Genomic DNA, 25,839 nt, shown 5'->3' with positions numbered 1-25,839 from the left:
TAGAACGCACTAGATCGCATTAGAAGGCACTAGATCGTAATAGAACGCACTAGATCGCATTAGAAGGCACTAGATCGTAATAGAACGCACTAGATTGTAATAGAACGCACTAGATCGCAGTAGAAGGCACTAGATCGTAATAGAACGCACTAGATTGTAATAGAACGCACTAGATCGCATTAGAAGGCCCTAAATCGCTATAAAATGCATTAGTATGCACTAAAATGCTCAAAACCAGATGAGGACGTACGCCGGGACAAACCAGATCACCCAGATGCGGACATACGCCAAGACAAGCCAGATGCGGAAGTACGGTACGTCGGGACAAGCCAGATGCGGACGTATGCCGGGCGTGTGCGCCAGTAACGTTATATAAGCTCTTTGTATGCCGCGTTGTACGCTAGTCGCCAGTAGAAGGGCTTGGAGCCTCGTTTACGCCGGATTAATCCGCGGAAAAAGGCACCATCCTGGGTATGGGCCATGTGGATTGTCGCCTTCTACTATTCAGTTTTGTAATTAATTTCCAACCGAATTGTGATCTATGAATAATTATTCATAATATTGCCAACTCTTAGAACCTGAGTTAACACATTAGAAATCTAGTCAACGTGATGCAGATATTTGTTCGTGTGTGATAGCGTTGCCGCGCATTCATCTTTAAACAATTTTAGGAGCACGGCGCAGGCTGGCGCACGGTGCACTTTTTTACCGGCATATTACGGCGCACGGCGCAAATTGATGCAATGATAATAAAAATTCCCACGCACCTGGCACATCTTCCTGACTGTGGAAAAATAGGCAATTTTCCTTATCTATTTATATGGCATATAAATAAGGAAAATTGCCTATTTTCATCTGTAATTTCTAAAAATCTTCCAATCATTTTTACCTGTGATTTTAGGAAACTTTTGTTAAATATTCCAAATTGCTTTTGAAGATATTAGACATATTTAATATTTTGATGCTAAAATGTTGCAAAAGACCTCTAACCCTCCTTACGAGTTACGCCTTCATTTTCAGTAGAAGGCCAAATTCCCGAATGAACTCTAGGAATAGGGGTTGAAATTCCAGGCCACACTGTACTCAGTCCATAGTGGCAAACCACAGCTTTTTCAGAATCAGTTCATTTTCAATTTCCTCATTTACCCAAGATTTAAATCAATTCCTTATGTATGATACTGCTGGTGTCCAGAATACTTTACTGGTCTACTTATAGGACTCACAAATGAACTTGAGGGAGAGTCTAAAAAACTCTCTGCTTTGCCACTATGACTCAGTGAGTCTCAGTCTACTGACTCTAGTCAGTCTAACTGTCTAGTGAGATGAAATTTGTAACTGGCATAAATTCTTCATTTACCCAACTCATGGTTGTCTTCCCAGAATTCTTCACAGCATCTGCCAAGACTGCCATTCTTGTTCTCTCAGTTACATACACTCACTTGCATTGTTTGGTCCTAACCTTAGCAAAGGTTGAGCAATAAAATCAAATAGCCTATCTCTCATAGTGGCAAAGCAGAGAGTTTTTTAGACTCTCCTTCAAGTTCAATTTCAAGTCCTATAAGTAGGTAGACTAGAAAAGTATCATGGATACCAGCATCATCATACATAAGATATTGGCTTTAATGGCTTAAATCTTGGGTAAATGAGAAAATTAAAAATGAACTGATTCTAAAAAATAACTGGTTTGCCACTATGCTATCTCTTGCTTAATGGTTTGGGTGCTGGTCCAGACTCCAGAGTGGTCCTATAAAGTATAAATTTTGTATTGTGCAACCATTTAAATTAAATAGTATTTCTTATATTATCACCTATAATTAATTTCTGCTTTGTATTTATCTATCTGCAAAATTAATTATCTGTCGAATTCGTTCATGAATAAAATTATAAATTTTAAATAGGTACCTACTCATTACTAGGGGGTAGGGTAGGGTCCCGGCGGCACGCGCAATATCCGGTAGCGGAACGGGCCGGAACCATGACAGTTTCTGTAACTTTCTGATAGGCTCAATTGTCACTGCACTGAATAGTGTAACGTAATGGGCTTTTCAATTAATTGTCTTATATAAACTTGAGAATATATTACCTATCCTGAATTCCTTGCTGGACTCACTAACTAGTAACTACGGCAGTCAGCAACCACTAACCAGTGAGCCAGAAAGCAGGTGGCAAGTGCATCACCACCAATTTCCGGATCATACTAGGCCTCATCTATTATACCGGAAAGCCTGAAACATTGTATTTCGCCGCAGGAGATGCTCATGCGATTTCAAACAAGTCTCATCAACATATGCTTTTAGGCAACCATGTTTTTAGATCCAAACTTAATTACAATTAACGAACGTGAAGTAACGTAACGAAAAACGTGAAGCAACTGCGACTATTCACCGTAATAAAGGTTTAAGGGAAATGGCCAATCACGCCACGAATTTTCATAATGGAACCAATTTAAAATGGGTCAACTGATGCAGAAATTGGCCACTATTATTCAAGCTTAGAAATGTTAGTGGCGCAATCAAAAGGAATTTTTCGGTTGATGTGGTCCAGTNTATTATTATTATTATTATTATTATTATTGTTTGCCTCCAATTAGTGTGCTTTTACCTATATTGTTCTTGAGATTGCATCAGTATATCACATAGGGTTAGAACGTTTATATAACATGAGACAAGATTTAAGCCCTAACGACTGGCTCAATATAAGGCCACCTCTTTGTATTTATCTTGTAGAGTGCACTTTGAAGCAAAAATACAATGTTTTTTAATCATCATTATCTATCCAACGTCTAATGACTCTTTAAATTTCGAACAGATTATTTTCACTACTTATTTTTCGTTGGCTGTCATACATAATAATACGTCTCGGACAAATTAACGGCCGGACTCGCGGCCGGCCGTTAGTTAACAGTGAAAAAACTACATAAATTTATAACTTGCAAAAAACTACAATTTTATTTAATAAGATTCAGGTGAAATTGCCCCAATATTTTATAATATTCCTAAGAGATGCATCCATGGAGATTTTATAAGTTTATGTAATTATAAAAATATCGAAAATATTGATCTAATACTAATAGCTGACTCGCAGTCGTAAAAACCAAAAGAAATGACACCATACTTATGACTTTCGTGTATGAGAAGAAATGAATGTAAACGTAGGTAGTAATGCAATTATTCCTTAGTTTCATTCACGATAATTCTCACGATTCCATATTAGCGAACCCAGTCCACGTTGAACTCTTATAAGGGGTCAGGGGAACATGCAAAGCACCTGGAAAATGGACGATTCTCGTTCCAAGTAAATGGATTTTCTTAAGTTGGGTTCGTATTTTTTCAATCATCGGGTGAAAAACAATTTTTTTACATTGGATCAACAGCCAGCATTTGCAGAACTGTTCTGCCATCAAGGTATTATCGACGCGGCTGGTCATGGCTATTAAATGAACTGGTCATTAAACCAATTTTATTTTTTGTTGCTCCAACAGCAGAGAACAATTCCCTAAGTTTCTTTAATGTTTTTCAACGTTAAGCTGTGGAATTCAGTTAGTGGACATTCAAAGCAATCGATCGAACTCGAACTTCTTCGACTCTAGCATTAGAGTGCATGTGCCTTTGATAGCATTCTGCATACTAAAGTTGTTGACGAAGCTTGAAACGTTGAAGCAAACTATTTCAAGTTCATACTTAGCTCTAATTATCAAACTTTTGTCCCAGTCCAAACAGAGTATTCAACTTTTTTATTTAGCTGTGTCACGTCAACCAAATTTGTTATACTCTGTCTCCTTGACACTGGGGAGTCGTGAATTCGCCACCGTAACCCCAGCACAATTCTCCGTACAAAGGAAATTAGTTGGTGCGGACGGAAAAAGTACATCTTAAAGCAAAATTCAAGAAGCTTAAACCAACAACTCATAAAAAGAGAAGTGAAATGCATTCTTGTGCTTCTGCCGGGATCCTGTTTTTCTGGCATTTCATTCTGTGGGGGGAAGGGAAGTCGACCTTTTGGGTAGACTCCCGACGAACCACCACCTGCAACTCGCCGTCGGACGAGCTGTTGACCGTTACAGTGAGCACCCACCTTGTGTGTAGCATGGTCTGTGCTACTAAACACTGTGAGGCGTTCGAATTCGAAAACGGTAAGCGGCGACTCGTTCCAAAATTTGATGAATGAGCCAACAGAGCTTTGACAATATACTTTAAGTTGAAATATGTCTGAATACTCTAGCCGTTCTTCAGCCATTCATTGCGAGTCGAAAAAAAATTTTGATCGGAAACTATGCAATTCATATACATTACAACGTTATTATGCTGAAAAACATTTTAAAAGTCCATATATATTGAATCTGTTGAGTATGATCAATCCTTGCAAGCTCCAGCAGCTATTTTATTTATATATTGCGACGGCCTGCGTTAAATTTCAAACAGTTTCATGAGGTGGATTCAATATAATATAATATAATGTAATATAATATAATATAATATAATATAATATAATATAATATAATATGGCTGCTAATCTACAATGATATTTTGGCTGCTAATCGACAATGATATTTCGGCTGCTAATCTACAATGATATTTTGGCTGCTAATCTACAATGATATTTTGGCTGCTAATCTACAATGATATTTTGGCTGCTAATCTACAATGATATTTTGGCTGCTAATCTACAATTGAGTTATATACTTAATAAACAATAATAGCAGTTTCAGCGTTTATTTGGCCATAAGCCTGTCGATGATAATTAACATTGGAGAATCGATCATAACATCGCTCATGACGGTACCTTCATTGATAAAATGATCTGTAAAATTATATATCAAGCATCTTTTCCTACCAAAATAAATGCCTTCATTTCATTTGTTCTATATTAACGCCGAATCTTTAACTTCTCGAATTTCTGAGTCGATCAGTAGCTTCTCGCAAGCATAAATTCCATGTTTCTAGTAAAGCATGTATAAATTTATTCATGAAAGTATAAATTCTTTGTATCTAACAAAGCCAACATAAATTTATTCCTCAAAGTATAAATTCTTTGTTTCTAATAAAGCAGGTATGAATTTATTTAATAAAGTGTAAATTCTTTGTTTCTTGTAAAGCAAGAATAAATTTATTTATGCAAGTATAAATTCTTTGTTTCTAATAAAGTAAGTATAAATTTATTTATGAAACTATAAATTCTTAGTTTCTAATAAAGCAAGTATAAATTTATTTATGCAAGTATAAATTCTTTGTTTATAATAAAGCAAGTATAAATTTATTTTTGAAAGTATAAATTCTTTGTTACTAATAAAGTAAATATAAATTTTTGTTCCTAATAACCAAGTATAAATTTTTTGTTCCCAATAAAGCAAGTATAAATTCCTTCGCGCAAGTATAAATTATTTGTTTCTATTAAAGCAGGAAAAAAGTTATTTATGAAAGTATAAATTCTTTGTTTCTAATAAAGCAGGTATGAATCTACTAATGAAAGTATTAATTTTTTGTTTCAATATCGTGTAATAATTTGGCTTGTCCAATCCTCCGCTCAGCACCAAGGAGTTCGCTGTTGACGGCCGCAATGACACCAAGTATCACTCGGACGCGACAGGAGCGTATAAGACCCCGTGGCTCCTCGTCAACTTGGAGGGAGCCATGTTGGTGCAGAAAGTCCGACTGCTTCCTAACGTTGGTGTAATGCCACAGCGAATTAACAACTACCAGGTGAGTTAAACAGTTGATCAAATAAGTTAACGCACCATACATAAGGAAAGTACAATGATGAGAAACGTGAATATATAGCATATAATAAATAACATCTAATAGGAAAAAAATATAACTCAGTACTCCCTGCAGTGAGTGACAGAGCGTATTTTCTCGTCGACGAAAACGTTAAGTCACGGACGGACAGACGGACGGACAGACGGACATATGGCGAGCACAATAGTGCATTTTTCCATAAATGAGAAAATGCGCTAAAAATTATTCTCCTAATTTAAGACTACGATGCGACGCCCCAGCTTTGGGTTTTATCAAGTAAATAGTTCTAGATTTGATGTTAATCAAACATGAACATCATTTCCATAGTTAAAGCTTCTGTCTTCAAAATTGTGAACAAATTCGAGGATTAATTAATTATTTTAGTCTCTGAATCCAATCTCAGATTCTGCTTGGCAACGACGAGCCTCCCACTGCGATGGACTTCAGCCAGTACGAATTGGTGGGGGCCATCCCCGGGCCGGTCCCCTTGGGGGAGAAGTGGTACGAGTTCGACGTGTCGCCCCCCCGCTGCAGCCGCTACGTCGCTGTGTACAAACACGTCGCGACTTCTGACTACATCATGGAGATCACGGAGATGGAAGTCTTTGTCTGGAACTAAGACATTGAGGCGGGAACCAGGGCTGCCAGACGGTCTTTTTTCCTGACAAATTCCACGGTTTAGTTTTTTTAAATCGCGTTGGGAGGGTAAAATTTATGATAGGGGTACTTCCTAATTATTTTTTAAAAACTGCAATAGAAAAAGAAATTGAATTTTTATACCGGGACCTACAGATATAATAGTATATATTGAGTTATAGGCCTTTTTTGCCTTTTTGTTCAATGACATGGCCGTTTTTTGGGCCGTCTGGCAACCCTGGCGGGAACAGCATCGTCATGGAGATCTCGGAGATGGAAGTCTTTGTCTTGAGCTAAGACATTGAGGCGGGAACGACATCGTCATGGAGATCACGGAGATGGAAGTCTTTGTCTTGAACTAAGACATTGAGGCGGGAACTAATAAACCAAATCCATTCGTCATGGAGTTCACGGAGATGGAAGTCTTTGTCTTGAACTAAAACATTGAGGCGGGAACTAATAAAGAAAATTCATTCGTCATGGAGGTCACGGAGATGGAAGTCTTTGTCTTGAACTAAGACATTGAGGCGGGAACGGCATCGTCATGGAGTTCACGGAGATGGAAGTCTTTGTCTTGAACTTGGTTCTTGTTTCAAGTTCTAGTAATCCTTCGGGGACCTTGTATAAACCATGAGTATACTTGTATACTTTACTGAGGTCCCCACGCAGACGTCGATAACTGAGGCTTGGAAGCTTCATAATCTTCAATCTTTCTACATAGGACTTGCCCTTCAAGCCTGGAATTATCCTTGCAGCACGTCTTTGAACATTCTCTAGTAAATTTCTGTCCATTCTCTAGTAAATTTTCTCATGTAAATTTCTTTGTCTTGAACTAAGATATAGAGGCGGGAACAGTATCGTCACGGAGATCACGGAGATGGAAGTCTTTGTCTTGAACTAAGACATTGAGGCGGGAACGGCATCGTCTTGGAGATCTCGGAGATCGAAGTCTTTGTTTTGAACTAAGACATTGAGGCGGGAACGGCATCGTCATGGAGATCTCGGAGATGGAAGTCTTTGTCTTGAACTAAGACATTGAGGCGGGAACAGCATCGTCATGGAGATCTCGGAGATGGAAGTCTTTGTCTGGAACTAAGACATTGAGGCGGGAACAGCATCGTCATGGAGATCACGGAGATGGCAGTCTTTGTTTTGAACTAAGACATTGAGGCGGGAACAGCATCGTCATGGAGATCACGGAGATGGAAGTCTTTGTCTTGAACTAAGACATTGAGGCGGGAACAGCATCGTCATGGAGATCTCGGAGATGGAAGTCTTTGTCTTGAACTAAGACATTGAGGCGGTAGCGTGCAAAGAATCCTACACTCACTGTCACAGTAAAAAGAAGAACCGAAACTGCAGGAAGAGTGAGGAGTGTAGTATTGGAGCTTATGTCAGATCGGACTTACGAACGGGATGCTTTGATACTTATTCTTTGACTATAGTCATCGATGATGTAATCTCAAATGATAGGCACGCACTGTGTTGATAAATATCTATAGAAAATATTTTAAACTGCATCCATTTTCGTGTCAATTGATTCGCCGAAAGCAGGCAACTCTGGGCAAGCGGGCCTTCCGCAAGCATAATTTGACAGAATTAGCCAAGCGACGATCGTGGGCCACAAAATTTGCTGCCAGCAGGCATGATAAGCGACACTTCCCTCGCTCACTCACACTCTCCTCACATATACACCTCTCACTTACACTCCCCTCACATATACACCTCTCACTCACACTCCCCTCACATATACACCTCTCACTTACACTCCCCTCACATATACACCTCTCACTTACACTCCCCTCACATATACACCTCTCACTTACACTCTCCTCACATTTCTCTGCCACGTTAGACCCATTATATTATATTGGTTTATAATTATATTGGTTTATTTCCATTCTTAAGTAAACCCTGCATTCCCCTTGGCGGTCCCCTCCTGAAAAGGTCCCTATGCAAGCAGCGCCATGCTTATCTGACATTTTATTACTGTTATAAAATTTTGGATTCCCAATATACAGAATGTGCAAATAGAAGACATATAAGTTATCAAATGGCCTGAGTAATCTCCCGCCAATAAATCCTGTTTGCTGTGCAGAACTTTTCTTCTTCAGTTATTAATGCTCTGTAATAAGTAGCGTTAGAATGAAATTATAACAGAAATGTTAATCAAGTAGGTAATGTTAACCGAAAAATTTATTTCGGGCCGTGATGATTTTTTGTGGCATTTGAATATCAAAAAGTATATTTTAAATATCAAACTGACCGTTGAATGGGTGTTGGTTTCAAACTAACTTTATGTTCGAACCGATCTTTCCATAATTATAGTAAATTAGTTTGGATTTAGGCATTTCCAATCTCTTATAGTATCGTCTTTACCTAGCATCGTCGTGTTAGCCTGATCACTATTTTACTTCTTTAATCGTTACGTAGGTGACATGAAATTTTATGTACTCGTATAATATTGTGTGTTCATCATATTTCTACACCAATAAACGTTTAGCACCTATTTGACTCCTACATCACGTACACCTTTTGTGAGGCTGTCGTTCCGTCAAGAAGTTGAATTTTCAGTTTATGTCTGTAAGTGTAACGTTCTCATGGAAGGAAACCTCAAAATTAAGATCCTGGAATTAAAATGGCAGCTTGGTTTCGACTCGATCGATATTTTGTTCACCTTCCTAGATCGACCGAATGTTTAATTTCTTTACTCATTTCTTTAGAAGCCGCGCTAGAGGGAAGAGGCGATAAAAGAAACATGTCATGGTTTTCGAGACGCTGATACTGGTGATGTCGACATCACGTTCCATAGAACAGCTGACGGAGGCTATGCAAACAACGCACTCTACGGAGGAGCCGAAATAGGTGAAAGAGGCATTATAATAGAGGTTTAAACGTTCAAATGGTCGTTACACCTGTCGCCGATTCTTCACATCGCAGAACACTCGCAGCTCATTGCAGTCTTAAACACGCAACTCACTGATCCAATTCAGCGGTGCTTAACCGCCCGGCCTCCTTGCCGATTCTGACCAGAAACAGGCGCACAGAGCTGGGATCGAACCCGCGCCTCTCTGCGCCAATCTTGGTACTCTGAACTTTAACCACTGTGCCACCCTGCCCTGTGTTCTATTGTGAGTTTACGGCGATCCACGAAGTAAAATTCATCGTGCTCTGTGCTAGAACCGATGTATTAGCAGTTGAGACTGAGCAGTAAATCACTGTGCTCGACTCATCGCCACGCGGTGGTACGTTAATGGAGGCCTTAACGAACACGTGTCTTCAAGATGAGTCACACGCATGGTCGGAAGCTGGCGAAGAAGAGATCGCCGTCACGTTTATAAAGATTGTGATGCATTTCGCTTAGACTTTTCCTTTAAAAAACAGCACGAATACTTTTCCATACCTAAATTTTTGGATTTGATAAAGTAATGTTTGGATTTCTCCCCGAGAAGAATCGGAATTCGTCCCGGAGCGTGTTGGAACGCTGATATTGACCTGAAGATGGAAAAGGTTATTAATTTGTTGTATAATTGGTTTGAAAATTTATTTATACAAGAAAAAACCCAGTTTGGTCACTGTCAAGTAATATTCATTAAAAGTAACGGACAATTTTTCCTATAAATTTTCTCTCGAAACGACTTCTGACATATACTCCCCTGCCTTCAACCTCATCGACTCAGAAATGTGAACAGATTCTAAAAAATCTCTGATTTGCCACTATCATGAATATGGGATGCCACAGAGGCCTTTGCCCTCAGGTTTGTCCGGTCCAACCCCTGCTGCCTGTCCGGATGTGAGGCGAGTGGTGTCTGGTGAAGAACTAAGTCCTCAGAAAGCGGACAAAAGAAGAAGAATATGGAAGGCATAGTGATAAAAAGCATGATAGATCAGTTGAGTTAGAAAATCTTAACAACAACAGTTTGCTGAGCAGATTAAGTAGTTAGGTTGGTGGGTGCCGACAGAAAATTTAGCCTTTTGATCTTGTACAGAATATGAGAACTTGAAGTTAGTTCCTCCACTCAAATTCCAAGTCCAGGTAGGCCCAGGTCGGGGAAGCGGGTAGTTGAAGGAATCTAGGGTCTGAAAAGTTGTACATGACAGTGGAATGAGAGGGAAGTAATGCTAAATTTGTTACTTGTCCTAACCTGTTACTTAACAGGCAACAGCGACAGAGTTATGCGTGCTTGAGTGAACTCTGCACAACGAAGATTCTGCCCATTGGCTATAAATTTGAGACTGACGCTGTGGCCACTGTTCACAATCATCACAAAGCAGTGAACGAAATCAATAAATTCTAAGTCTTCAGTCCTTCGTTGCTCTCTTTATAGGAAAAAACTGGTCCAGACGAACATAATTGAGCCATTTAAAAACTGGCACGCAGAACCACGGAACAACATCACTTGTATCTTCAGAGACACGCTTGTCATGATTGTACGGTTAAGGCACATTTCAAAGGCACCTACAAATTATAATACACTTCGTTACGACAAGTAATGGCAAGTCATATCACATGGTATTACGATCATTAAGCTACCGCAGATTCTCGAATTAATGCATTTAAATTTTACATAATCATATAAGTTACATCATCTAATAAAACTTATTCTCAGACTTCATTAGATATTTTTGGCTGAGAGTTCCAGACAATCAAAAAAAATTTGTTATTCTGGTTGGAAATGAACAATGCATGACCGCCTGCTGTAAAAATTTAGACTAACTACTTCGGCATCTAGTGAATAACTCTAGTGAATTTAATAATAATTAAAACCAAATATTCCTGATAGCAAGCCGAAATATGAGTGTGACAACAATATGTTCGGCATAAGTACACATTAAAATGCCATACAACGTATCCAAGTAAAAATATCCCTACAACTCTATCATACAGAATATCATTATAGATTTTCAAAATAAATACTGGAATAAGGTAATCGTAGATTGAATACCAGCTCAATAAGAAGATTGCATCAATTGACAGTTAATTGTGACAACATTAGGAACGAAAGCGTTGCAATTAACCGACTGCTCTGTAACAAATTTTGCTCCCGTTGTATTAAAGTAGATTTTTAAAAAGTGGTTTGCGTAACAACATTTGAAACTTCTAGATAACTAAACACTTGTAGAATTAATGATTGTGCTAAAATAGAGCAACAAGTGCATTAAGGCATCACTTTTTTGCAACAAAATAACAAACGCCGGTAGAATAGGTTGGCAGGAAACGAAAAATCACATTAATGCTGAATGCAAAAGATAAGACAACTGAATTCTATCATTTGAACTGTAACCTAATACGTCACTCACGCGAGGTATTGACAAAAAATGGCAGTGTACGTAGTTCAATTGAGTGACATAATTGAATGAACATGAAAATAAATAAGCTATCAATGTAGCAAAGATACAGAGTACCCTATGGTTTTCCCTCTCCATGAAGGGCAATATACTCGAATTCGTCTGTATCTTATAGACTTAAATGTACTACAGACACATGAAATTACTATAAAATATAATTATAATATCCAGATCATTCTCACAGCAGCACAAGTTCTTGCATCACGTGGTCGTTGATTATTCAAAAAATACTTCAATTATTCAATATTAAAAATACTGATAGCTAAACGCAAATTACTCAATTAGTCTATGAAGCAAGAAATAATTTACACAACTGCCTGAAGCAAAGGAATAAACTCAAGACAAAGACTTGGCATCTAAACAATCTAATACAGAGAACTTAAAATCGAAGCCACAAACGCCAACAAATTTCTCATACCGGACAAAAACCACGTATTGGTCCCAAACCGTTAGCAATCTTACTTTTAAATTATCTTAGAGACAAAACGAAAAATCTCTATTTGGGTACCAAGAGAATTTCTCAGACTCTTACATAGCCCCTGAATGCAACGAAACTAATTGGTCATAAGAATTATGATATTAATTACAATTAGGCATTGAATAACGGAGAGATNACGTACCCCCGTGATGCTTCGTTCATGCTGTAAATTTGTTCACAGACTCGACAAGGACATCGGTATAGTAGCAACACCTAATAAGGCACGTACAAAAAGCTCAATAAATATTTGATACTAAATCTACAGATGAATATAGCGAGACCAACCAGCCATCCAATGACGACGCAAAATCACACAGATCAGGCCGTAGACAACTACAGCTTGTGACAGAAGAGAATTGTTCGCCATTATTGGAAAGTTAAAGAAAGTATGAAAACTTTAAATTCACGAATAAATTCTAAACAGCTGCGCAGGAACCGTTATGAAATAATCTGATATTTGGGAATTCAATTATTTTGCCGTTCATGTCGAGTTCTTAAGGCAATTAGGGGGAAATTGTAGCCAAGTATTAGGTTATTCATAAGGAAGGTAGCTAGTTCACGGACATGGCACTGACGGCGATAACAAATTCGAAATATTGTCGGAATATTTTGAGAAGGTTCACAGCTAGAAAAATAGGTTTACATTTACTCTTACGTACAAAATAATATTTAATTGAGAGATTATGCTCTTCACAAGCGACTCAAGTTGACGCCAACGAATACCTTACGGTGACAATTCATTTCAGTTCAGTGGTTGGCAACGTAGAACAAAACTGAGGATTCATTTACATGTATAATGATTGCCAATCTAATCTACAAATTGGCACGAATGAGAGAAAGAAGATAAAGAGCACCCATTTGTTGTCATGTAGTCGCCACCATGAGCCATAATTGGTATTGATGATCCCACATTACAGGTGAATTATGAAATAGGAGCTGAATGGGGTTATATGAAAAAGGAGGTGAAAGGATATATGAAACAGGAGCTGAAAAGGTATATGAAATAAGAGGTGAAAGGATATATGAAACAGGAGCTAAAAGGATATATGAAACAGGAGGTGAAAGGATATATGAAACAGGAGCTAAAAGGATATATGAAACAGGAGCTAAAAGGATATATGAAACAGGAGCTAAAAGGATATATGAAACAGGAGGTGAAAGGATACATGAAAAATGAGGTGAAAGGGTATATGAAACAGGAGGTGAAAGGAAACAGGAGGTGAAAGGAAACAGGAGGTGGAAGAGGATCTGAACCAGAAGCTGAAAGGGGATTTAAAACAGGAGATAAAAGAAATGTAAAACAGGAGCTGAATGGGATAAGGAATGTAATGAGTCGAAGAAATATGATATTACGCCTCAATATTTCTCAATATTTTTAAACAATCTATGAAAAATTTCTGATGATTTACATGAATCATCACATTGACCGGTTCATCAATAGCTAAAAATATGACATTCTTCCAGTAAAAATATTAAATTTAATGTTTAAAATTGTAACATGATGAAACAACTCCGAAAATTTATATGAATTACTAATATATTAGGCAAATCGCACATCGAATTTCCAGAAGCTTGAGCATTTGAAAAAAGAATGTTTTTGTTCGTCGGTCAGAATATTAGTTATTTTAAATGACAACCGTGAAAGGAAAACGTTCACAGATCCAATCATTTAAGTTTTAGATGGTTGATGACTAACAGCAATCGGCGGTGTCTAGCTTAAGATTTCGTAAGAGGACTTTTCGTATCACAAACATCGATCGTGCAAGTCAATTAAGAAAAAGAAAGATTCTCAAGAACAGATCCAGTCGACTGAAGAAGAGCAAGCAAACAAATAACAAATGCTAAAACAAAACAAGCGTTTAACGGATAACACAAAAGACGGGCAACAAAATGTACATAATTACACTACAAGAAGCTACCTAAAATGATCAAGAAGAGATTTTAGAGCAGAAACGTAAGCACAACTATCAGTTCGACACTCACGGATAATGGGACCTCAAGAAAATGAACCCCACTGCAGAACTAATATTTACGAAGAACTGAATGGTTTCAAGAACCGAAAACTCAAAAGAACAGATGATTCTGATGAACTGAATATTTTGTTGAACACTCTAAATAACTTAACGTTTTGAAGAACTCTACGCACTGCAGAACTTAAAGCTCAATAGGAGTCAACTGAGTACAGCTCTCAGTTTCCTGAACGTTCTAACAATTACGTGACCAGTGCTAACGATGACGTCATCAGTCCTGGCGATGACGTCATCAGTCTTGACGATGACGTCATCAGTCCTGGCGATGACTTCATCAGTCCTGGCGATGACGTCATCAGTCTTGACGATGACGTCATCAGTCCTGGCGATGACGTCATCAGTCCTGGCGATGACGTCATCAGTCCTGGCGATGACGTCATCAGNGGACAGTGTAACATCACGCAGGACAGTGTAACATCACGCAGGACAGTGCAACATCACGCAGGACAGTGCAACATCACGCAGGACAGTATAACATCACGCACGTTTGCCTGAGTCACTCGTCTCGCGCGTTGTCCTAGCGGCATCAAGGGAATAATGAGATGCGTTAGCCAGAGCTTCACGAGTCTGTATGAATATAGCAGCTATAGCTGTTCAAATTCTGCATACAGTACTTGGTACGTTCACGATAAAATAAGAACTTTCACTGAGGTGGACCAGCATATAATTAATATATGACGATAGGAAGTAACTTAAGCCCCTGAGAAAATAACGAAATATGTAACACGTTCCCATTAGAAGATTTTTGTTCAAAATACAAGTTTGACTCGACAGAAGATAATGTTACACGTTATATTGTTCTAACATGTAGGTATTTGGAACTAATCTTATCTTCTAGCACGAAAATAATCGAACTAGCTACAGAATACAAGGCATGATGTTAAAAAATTCTAACAATGCTGAAAATGACACAAATTTTCTTCATAAAGACAAAAACGAAAACCGGCTTATTTTATGGATCACTTACGGTAATTTGAGACTTCAGCTTATTCAGCTGCTTGAGCGGTTCTCCGACAGACTCAGTGGAGAGCAGTCGCTTGAGAGCTGTCACGTCATAGCATCTTCCTAGGCCAGCATCCAAGCTCTTCTGACGTCGGTACTCCTGATACGTGAGCTCCCCAGCAGCGGCGCCCAGCGGCTCCATGGAGCGCTGACGGTGCTTGTACCGTACCTGGCGGTGCACAGGAACGTCGTTCGTCTCATCCACTCCTGCACCTGCGACTTGTCCTGACAGGCTAGGGTGCTCATCGTATAGAGTGCCACCAGCAGCACCTTGGTAGTCGCCGTAAGCACTAAACCCAGGCGCCGCGCTAGGAGCAACGTTCAGGCCTTGGGTGACATTACTCACAACTCGTCCGCGGTTGACGGGACTGTCGACAATATCGGCCGGATTGGATCTGTAAAACCATGACAATTAAATACAATGTTCAATGTAACTGTTCTCATATAATAAAACTCGTTTGTAGAATTCGTAAAAGATTTATATTAGATGATGAGATGTCGCCCCTCATTAATGCTCAAACCAGCAGAATGTTGCCCTCATGCCCCGCACGCTACCTCATGCCCCGGACTCACAGGTCAGGACTGTACAGCGCAGGGCAGTAGCTGTTGACGAACTCGACGGGGTCGTCATGTCCCAGGGCGCTGGGTTGCAGGCCTCATGCCTCGCGCTACCTCATGCCCCGCACAGCTCCCTCATGCCCCGGACTCACAGGTCAGGACAGTGCTACCTCATGCCCCGCACGCTACCTCATGCCCCGGACTCACAGGTCAGGACTGCGCTACCTCATGCCCCGCATGCTCCCTCATGCCCCCTACAGCTCCCTCATGCCCCGGACTCACAGGTCAGGACTGTACAGCGCAGGGCAGTAGCTGTTGACGAACTCGACGGGGTCGTCATGTCCCAGTGCGCTGGGTTGCAGGAACTGCAGGTCGGCGCTGCCCCGCTTGTCGGCGCCGGGGGGGAAGAGTTCGTTGGCGAAACTGACTGGGGGAGTGGGCCCTGGGACTGGGGACCCGCTGGTGCGCCGGGACCGTGACTTTTTTTGTCTCATGACGACATTAGACTGAGGTAACTCATAATTGATCTCAGGGCGAGGGGAGTAGTAAGGGGAAGTGGGGATTGAAGTCGCACTTTCAGGGGACCGTCTTAAAGCCGACGACAATTCCGACATGTCCAGGAACCTGTTAAGTAAAATAGGATATTATAGTGAGCTGTAAACAAAATGGATCTAAAAAAGAAGTGAAACACAAACTGGACCTGAAAAAGAGCGTTGTTAATATTGGGTCTCTTATAGTCAGACCCCAACTAATAATTACGTGGAGACCAAAAGCCATTTCTTCTGCAGATTCGTTCACCCACTGGAGTGCGGTGGCATACACGGCCATTAATCTTGCTTATTGAAATTAACAATTAATTAACAATGAGTATTAATCGGACGTTCCTCGCTAATTCGGGTTATTGTTTGGAAATATTCACTGTCATATTTGTATTTACAAGTCCGTAAATGCATTTACAAATACTATTTTCAAATCGATCGTTGACATAGTTTCGGCGATAGCTTCAAAATCAGAATTGCGTTTCTCTGGTTTCTAAATTTGTCTACAGAGAATTAAATTTGATGCTTTAGGTCACTAGTTTTCTTTTCTATCAACATAGCCACTCTTCCAGTTACTGGAACTAAATGCCCACTTTAATACTATTGATTTTTGGAGGTAACTTATTCAAAATAGTATAATTTTAATTACTGAAATAACATTTTTTACCTGCTGTCTGAGTTTCATCCATTGATGTAAATGCTCCATGTATGAGAGAATTTATCTTGATCTACCAACTCCAAAAGTAAACACATAATCGGTCTAAATTAGTCTGCCTAACTCGGCGTGCATTGATTTGCTTAACTCGGTCTACATTGGTCTACCTAATAAACAGGCATGGACCACATACTTGTTTGCAACACACGCACCTTATTTGAACTTATTTTCGCCCAGTAAAAGCCAGAGTCTGGCTCCGATCATCCGTATTACAAAGTGTAAAACTCACTTTTTATTACTCGCATACGCAGTACAAAATTTACAGTGTACTCTACTCTAAAGTTGACTACAAGGCAATATAAAAATTCAAAATGATCGGTGGTGCAATACTATAATAATATCCAAAGTTTCAGTTACTCGCCTCGTGACTGCACATGCTTGGAAAACTCCGGTAGGTAACAACAAACAGCTCACTGAGGCCAACTTTATTGGGTACAAAAGTACAAAAGCCTAGTTGAGTTTACGATCTTAATCTCATTATAAATTATCCATAATAAATAATTCTATTATTCTAGAAAATTCTTTCTTGGATCAAAACTGTGAGGCAATTTTCCAATGAAAAAAATTCTGACAACTCTTTTATACTTGGAAAATTCCCATATATATTTATTTTGACAACTCTATATTTTTGACAAATCTTTTATCACTCTTCCGCCTGCAGATGCAGCATAGACATAACAATAAAATACGCGCAAAGTTTTCCAAACATGAGCAAGACCGGCGTCCTACAGTCAGTATAAACCATTTATGATACTCAAATATGACAAAAAATTTTGTTGAAAAAGATGACTACGTTCCCAGTTCCCATCTCGCAAAGTAGCATTAGCAACTTGCCCCAAAAAGAGATTTTTAATTAAACCAAACTAAAGTTGAAAATTCGTCATGATAAATGATTACCCACATCAGAAAATTTACGGTGGCATTATTTTTAGAAACTGTAAGATGATTTAGAGTATCAAAGAACAGAATTGAATAAATATGTCAATAACAGAATTAGAAACCCAGTCGTTAAACTCATACATATTGCCAGTCATAAACTATTTGTACAAAAATATGAATTCAGAAGATAGAGAGCAACGTATGCGATAAAATTTACAATCAAAATCAACCCTGAGGGTTACAATGAAAGTTGTTTTGAGACTCGTACAAAATAATAATAGATAAGACACCAATGTATGCACATGTGAGCTCCTCTCAGATCCCACATAGACATACTGAAAATTGACTATTTACATCAAACACATACCCTTCATTTTAATCATTATTAGAATGAACTGTACAATGTACAAGGACAGACAAATTCTTGACAGAAATAAAGGGCAAAGGGAACAAATGTATATAAATATAATTAACTTTAGAACGAGATCAGACAATTGTACGCAACAAATACTCTCCGGTACCAAAAAAAAAAAACATTTGGTGGAAATTAAACTAAAATAAGCAAATGATATTTATGTACTAATACCATTACTGACTCCAAGAGGGAAGGGAGAGATGAAACTATCTAGTGTGAGAGTGTGAGAGAATCAGAGAAATGTACAAGTGCTAATCTATTAGAGAGATACTACTAGCCTTTGATCAGAAGAAATGAACATAAACAGGAAGACTAACATCTAATTTGAGCAAAGGCATGTCTTCTCACAATAGAGATTTATCTTCACTATGATATGCATGAATTTGAAAAAGTGAAGGAGGCTCATAACATATTTTGTTTCATAAGCTAAAGAATCTATACTTTAAAATATAAAGTATTAAGGCACCCATTAGCAAAACACGCACGTGAATAAAACAAATCCAAAACAAGCAATAGTTACGCAAAACAATAAAGGGTCTGATCTAAAGGCTCAGATCCTTTATTAACTCAAAATTCAACATAGTAGTGAAGTCATTTTCCCCAAGTATTGCTTTATTTATAGATCAAATGTTCTCGGATGTGCCTCAGTTCCATTATTTCATATAAGCATTAGCTGGAGACTTGAATTATTGTTTGCCTAATTTCTTTGGTAGGCAAATAAGTCGTACAACTAATGGCATACATCAGCTACAAAACATGAATCCGTAAGATTTTCCATACAATATTGTGGTGCATACAAGCCCACAACACGCAAACAACGTTCATTGTGTTAAACGGTTAAATTTATATCTAACAGGCTCTTTAATAGAGTTCAGGCATCCATTATCTGGTCCGCAAATGACATGGCCTCAACGCTGCCCGATATATCAGCTAAAGAAACACTGCTCTGGTCCCTTACCAAGCCCGGCGGCAGAGGGAACACCTCGTCTGAGTAGCCACTAGAGATGCTGTCTCTGGCTGTCAAACTTCCAGTCTCAGAAAACTTGCTGCAATCACGAGAATTTTCCGACAGCGAATCAACTCCTGAGCTGCTATTTTGCAGCTCAAAACTATTTCCCAAAGACATACTACGTCCAGAAACAGATTCTCTCGTGTGATCAGATGACCACGAACTGTAATTATTTGGCAGTAACTCAATTGAACAAACTTCCTTCGTAAACCTACGCCGTTCTTCGAGTGTGAGCTCTCGATCAACACCACGGTTGGCACCAATACCCTCGGTTTTTTCAAGCTCCAATTCTTTAACCATGTCATCAAGGACGATACGAGACTTGGCGACTTCAAGAGTCTCTTCATCACAATTTTGTTCATCATGCAGATAATTTAAGGAAGGTTTACGTTCGATTTCTTTATCTGCAAAGGCAGCACTACCATGCATAGGAATATTATTTACATTGACGGAAGAACCGTGGATACCATTAGGATTGAATTCAGAATGCCCGGAAATACTCGCACCATTAAGCTGTAAGTTAGAACTAAGACAAGGAGGAGACAGGTCAGGAACATTACAAGCCATGCACCTGTTCTCGTTCTTCAGGTCAACGGGGTTGAAGTAGAAGCTCTTGATGATACCCATGCATCGGTTCTCGCAGCTCTGTTTCATCCCTGAGGAGCTCTCATTGTTGATTATTTCTTTCGACACCTGTTGAGAAATCGGAAACGTAAGATTATTTTTTTCGACACCTGTTGAGACATCGCAAACGTAGAGGTACAGCTTGAACATGAAGCTAAATATTCCTGTGTATATGTTTAAGTACAATAGAGTATTAAATGTAAGCTGTACTATCGCAAAGTTCAGAATATTTTTCATAAATCACAGGCTAGAGGCACAGCCAATTGCAAATTGGCTCAAATGTTAAATTTCTCGGCATCTTCTCAGAGCAGCACCACGCAGGGTAGAGAGGTGACCTTGAATTTTAGGCCAGTACATGATCAATAAAAAAACAAGACTGAATGCTCCAAAAAGCAGCAAATGATTCACTTTAGACTACCAATTACTAAAATCTAATGTAAACAAAAGAAACCCGTTTACTTACGAAATAAGTTCAAAAACAAAGTTAATAACTTATTTTGAAAGTAAGCAATATAAACACTGAACTTAATTCAACTATTGAGTGGCTAGTGAGCTCATTCAATTAGATTCAATACTAGTAATGTTATTCAATTAAGCATGCGTGTAGGTACCAGCTGCACAAGTTTGTTGAGGTCCTTATCACAGGCGTGGTTCATGAAGACTTTACACAGAGCCTCTATGAGCCACGTACCGCGGTCGGGGTCACGTAGAGACACGTATCCTGCGCAACAAAACTGAAGATTAATCACTGTCATCAGGCAACATATTGGGCAGCATATTCGCCTTGGTTTCAACAGTTAGTATCTAGCTTCACAAAAAAAAGATGCTTCAAGATTCCAGTGTTGACAGGTGCTGAAAATACCTCGATACTAAGTAAAGAAGTGTGTATAGGATGAACAATTGATAGATGTATCGTGTATGTATCCACATGTATACTTTTTGGTTCAATGAAGAAAACTTGTCAATGCTTCTCCTAACCAAGTAAGTCTTCAGATCTGTCCTGACATTAGCAATGTTAGGTGCAGAAATGCTCACCTCTATTCTTCATCTCTTTTGTAATACCGTACTATCATAAGAATAGTTATTGATTCAAGTACATTAATCCCCTCAACACAAATGATACTGAGACCTGTCATTTAATAAATGTACAAAAATTGTTTCCATTTCTTGTATTAATTTTCAATATAAATCAATGAGTGATTGAAGCAGCATTTCTCTTCCGGACCAGACAGCAGGCTGACCTTCAATACATGGGTAGAGGCAGAATTGGTCTGAGTGCGTGGGCAGGTTCTCCAGACTATCGGTAGAGCCCTTCTTAGCAGAGTCAGTCTGGATGTTTAGCGATACTTTAGTGAGAGATAGTTTACTAGGGTTGCCGGCCACTCCACCGTCCCACAGCACACCTCTGTGGATATGCTATAATATTAATCAAGCTTATAAGACATGAACAGTAAGTAACAAAAAACACACTAATTTTAATTGCTGCAAAGGTTCAAGCCTCAAAATCAGAAGTACCCCACATGTTCAAGAAATTAAAAGATGAATGTTTATGAACTAACTAACTTGGGCATTAACAAGTAATAAATGGATCCCATTAAAATTTACAAATATTTCCTGCTGACAGCCAAGCAGGCACGATGGAACTTCTCACCTACAAAACTGGAAAATGAAGAGCTTGAGTTTGGACATAAGGGCTGGGCAGTTGAGGTTGTTGAACAAGTCCTGCACGTCACGGGTCTTGATGATGAGTCCGTCATCTGTGATGAATCCATCGCCTTTACCGTGACTCATGATGACAACAATGCACGAGTGAACGTCTTCGTGCTGGGAGTCTTCCCGAAACTTGCGTAGAGCAGCAAGTGTATCCTGAAGATAATGTTCATTAAAAATATCTGAATTGAATTGCTAGGTGACAACAAGGAATTAATTTTTGGATATAATTAGACAAGGGAGTTAAGTGAGAATTACTCAACAATGTTTGGCTCTCTAGATAACTCAACAAATTTGTTGACTTCTGCAATAATTTTAAAGAAAGAATTGGATTGAATAAGATTATGCAGATGGAGAGCAATGTACTCGTTAATAATTCAACTAAATATACAGAGAATTCTATGTATGAATGAAGAGCATGGTTTAAGTAGTCTGTAAATAGAGCTAATTAGCGATGAAACATTACTTTCTTGTCGAGGTCAACGTAGACGTGAGGAACATGGTAGCCCATCTGCTCAAAGAGTTCCTTGAGGTTGCGCACATCAATGTGCGAGCCTTGCCTCGGCTCGTGGTTTGTTCTACTGTTCTTGAAGGAATAGTCAGCCAGGAAGACAAGACCTCGAGGAGAGGAACAGTTCCGGTAAATCTAAAACAAATAACAGCAATCATTGAAACCTGTTTATACATATAGTGTATATAATTGGCTAAGGAAACTTTAGTTTAACCTTTAAGAGTTAGATTAAGATTAAGGTTACATTTAGATCAAGATTACGCTAAGGTAAGATTGGTTGTTAAATTGCTGGAAATTATTTGCAGATGAAGTCACCTGTTCTAAAGCTGAATTCATCATTTCAATATGTCACAATGTCACATTTCAATACGTCACTAATCTCAAATCATATAATTGTCTAACTTCTGATTATGAAGAAATGAATTTAGATTGATCTCTCAGCTATAAAGTATAAAAATGACCCAATGGCAAACTATTAGAATCCAAATTAATGAGAGTTAAATTAGGGTCAAACTGGACAACCACAAAAGAAGATTATCAAAGTCCTTACATGGAGTAACCCATCAATTAAATCATTTCATTTTTACATGATTGTCTCTGATGTGATAATGAGAAAACAAACAAATTTATGGCATTACACTACAACAATGAAAAATTTAAAATTTACTACACTTTCACCCATAATTGCCTAAGTATAAATGAACATAATAAAATTCTTAAAATCATTCTCAATGCAAAATTTGAAAGCTTCATTGAGTTCATGATGTTAACAAACCTCTTCATCAGAGTCTTCTCCGTCCTGAGGCCCGTGAATCTTGTTATTATATCGCACTCTGATGTTCAAAGGAGCCTGGGAATTGTCCAGACCAAAGCCCTGTGAAGTACTCTGCTGCAGCCCTGGAGGAAATATAACAAACATGTTGAATTTTTTTATTTTAATGCAGTAGATACACGTGTGTACATGTACAATAACAAGATATATGCTCTACTGTTGTGTAAATAAAAAACTTTCAAAAACCATGTTTTCTTAATGGACAAAAAATAAAAAATTTAACTCTCACATAACATTAAAGTTATGAAGAATGTTATGTAAGAGTTAATGTTTTTCTTTTTTGTCCGTTAAGAAAATGTGGTTTTAAGGTTTTTTTATTTATTTTATTTTCTATCTTTTAGTTTAGCAATCGAAATCATTTTCCAGGGTTGGCAATTCTGGATGTTTGACAAAAAAACTCGATTCCCAAACCCAACCCTGAATTTTCAATTTTTTTTTAATTGAAAAATTTTATATTTAACACATATTTTTATTATTACTTCTGATGATCAAATCTTGAATTGTTAGGCAACATAAGCGTACATGCCAAATTTCAAGTTTCTAGGATCTTCAGAACTGCTCTAAATCAAGGTTCAAATTTTTGGCGAGACAGACGGACATGAAGCAAAACTAAGAAAAATGTGGTGAAAATAAATGAATTAGCAATGAATAATGGTGAAGTGAAAAGATTTATTTAGAAATACTGCAATGAAGAGCACACGGAAGATAAATACAAACCAGCAGAATTGAGAGAATCTCCTGAGGCAGCACCAGGGTACGAGGCACTTTCTCGTAAGCGAGGCGTGTGTTCCGAGGAGAGCGCGTTGCCTCTTGCCAAGTCTGGGGAGTGGATGTCAGCAGAATAACTGTCTTCTTTGTCTTTCCTGGAAGCAATGGGCAAGAAAATTAATAACAGTTGCCCTGATGCATCCCTTTACTAGTCTTATCTGCAATGTATGTACATTGAGGATATAGTTAATAAATAACAAAAACAATTGCATGAAAATTCATTGAGATAGAATTTTTTTAATAGCTTTTACACTTGCTGCAATTCTACATTTTGGCTATTGCAAGATTATGTATTGAACCACAGCCATTATGAGAGTTACATAATATTCATAACCTAAACTGATAAATGACCTCACCAATCCAAAGCAATTTTTAAACTGCTATAGAATGAAGTTGCTGGAGCTTACAATAGCACTAGTAACTGGCAGGTAAAAGCAACAGCTATAATGTTCACATTTAAAAATGTGCAGATTCCAATACATTCATAATATAACACTAGTACCTATAAGCTGTTCGATGTTGATGGATGCTAAGAGCAATGTGTTCATGTCAAAAAATTTAGATACAGATGCTTGTACACTCACAATATAGCACTAGTAAGCTGTGGGTGGATGCTAAGAGCGACGTATTCATGGTCAAGGTCCAGCAATGTTCTGAGCACTCCAACCACATAATTTTGCCTCTTCTTCAGTTCAGGAATCTTCAATATTGATTCTTCAAGATATGTGAAGAACTTCAGGCACTTCTCTTCATGGGTCAGATTCGAAGCCTTTGGATAAAAGATATTGAATTAGGTACCTGTCAGTTGTGTATAAGTAAATACCTGATATGGAAATTCTTCAATGCTCAATAGGTCTAAACCTTACTATGGAGCAAAGCCAAGTTCACAATTACCAAAGCAAAATATTTAACAAGTAAAAGACACAAATATCAAAAACATTTCCAAAATTTAAACAAACAAGAGCATTAGTTGATCTCAAATTTGGCCCCAAATGACCCATAATCTATGCAAGTAGTATAAATGCTATAAAAACCATTTTGTAACTCTACAGCAACATCTGTAGATCTATAGCCCTTATTTCGGTAGATCAGAAGAAAAATACATGCTCATCTGACTGCAAGAAAAGATATTTTCTTCATCATCTAAAACTGAATTGATGACTACTTATAGACCTATAACATTTATAACAAGCAGCTATCACTTTAAATAGGCTTTTTGAATACTTCAATGTTAATATTAAATATTGTAGTAAAAGTGATTACAGAACTTCATTTTAAAGTTAATTTGCACTCACCATCAGGCCTGGTATATCACTCTTCTCCAACAGATTATTTTTGGCTAGAGCTAAAAGCAGCATTGACAAAGCACCATGCTTTGAATCAGCAAGCATGCGCCCCAAAACATCTCTCCGGTATCTGAGGTTGTCAACACAATCCTCAATACCGGCTTCAGTAGCCGATGCTAGAATATTATCACTCATTGCAGATGCCATGGTAAGTTGGAGCAACTGACTCTTATTAGGAACTGCCAGTCAAGTCACTGAATTTGAAGTAATTATTGGGCTAAATAATGCAAAAATATTCATGAATTAAGTTAATTGAGCAATTTCAAAGATATTACATTCTAGATCAACTGTAATTTGGAAGAAAAACTAATATTGAATATGAAGATAACTTAAACTATGACCACAGTATGGTAGAAATTCTGGGCACCAGGAAAAAGTTATTTGAATTAACGTCTATTAAACATGAGAGGAGCACATGAGATGCCTCAATACTGCTGAGATGGAAATGAACTAAAAATAGGCATCAAATTTCAGACTGATAGAATATCAATATTATGATGACAGCATGTCTTGTTCAAGAGGAGATAAAATAGATAATAACATGAAAGTTGACCTATCAGAAGATTTCCCTGATATGGAGCACATGCCTAGGTGTTGATGAGTCAGGGTGTTGGTGAGTCAGGGTGTTGGTGAGTCAGTAGGAGCGGCGGCCCTGGCAGGAGCTCCTGACGGGGGGCGGGACGACGACCCGCCGCCCACCGTC

At 38.3% G+C, this 25,839-nt stretch overlaps 2 protein-coding genes across 2 annotated transcripts; one reads left to right on the top strand and one right to left on the bottom strand.

Annotated features, from left to right (window-relative positions):
• Positions 1–1,268: 1,268 nt before the first annotated feature.
• Positions 1,269–6,369, top strand: LOC125178373. Its single transcript, XM_047881956.1, has 3 exons — positions 1,269–1,276; positions 5,528–5,699; positions 6,139–6,369. Exons 1-3 carry the CDS (start codon positions 1,269–1,271, stop codon positions 6,352–6,354), a joined length of 396 nt encoding a protein of 131 aa, XP_047737912.1. The 3' UTR covers positions 6,355–6,369.
• An 8,355-nt stretch (positions 6,370–14,724) lies between these two features.
• LOC108665303 lies at positions 14,725–25,492 on the bottom strand. Its single transcript, XM_018152041.2, has 12 exons — positions 25,086–25,492; positions 24,375–24,559; positions 23,740–23,885; positions 22,966–23,087; positions 22,146–22,325; positions 21,621–21,835; positions 21,211–21,374; positions 20,581–20,690; positions 19,917–20,038; positions 16,071–16,412; positions 15,196–15,625; positions 14,725–14,745 (listed from the first exon to the last, which is right to left on the bottom strand). The coding sequence occupies exons 1-12, from the start codon at positions 25,281–25,283 to the stop codon at positions 14,725–14,727; spliced, it is 2,235 nt and encodes a 744-aa protein (XP_018007530.1). The 5' UTR covers positions 25,284–25,492.
• Positions 25,493–25,839: the final 347 nt, after the last annotated feature.

This window comes from Hyalella azteca, unplaced genomic scaffold (genome assembly GCF_000764305.2).
Source record: "Hyalella azteca isolate HAZT.00-mixed unplaced genomic scaffold, Hazt_2.0.2 contig9241, whole genome shotgun sequence".
In the NCBI taxonomy this organism is placed as follows: Eukaryota; Metazoa; Arthropoda; class Malacostraca; order Amphipoda; family Hyalellidae; genus Hyalella; species Hyalella azteca.
This window is presented reverse-complemented; position numbering and strand designations above follow the sequence as displayed.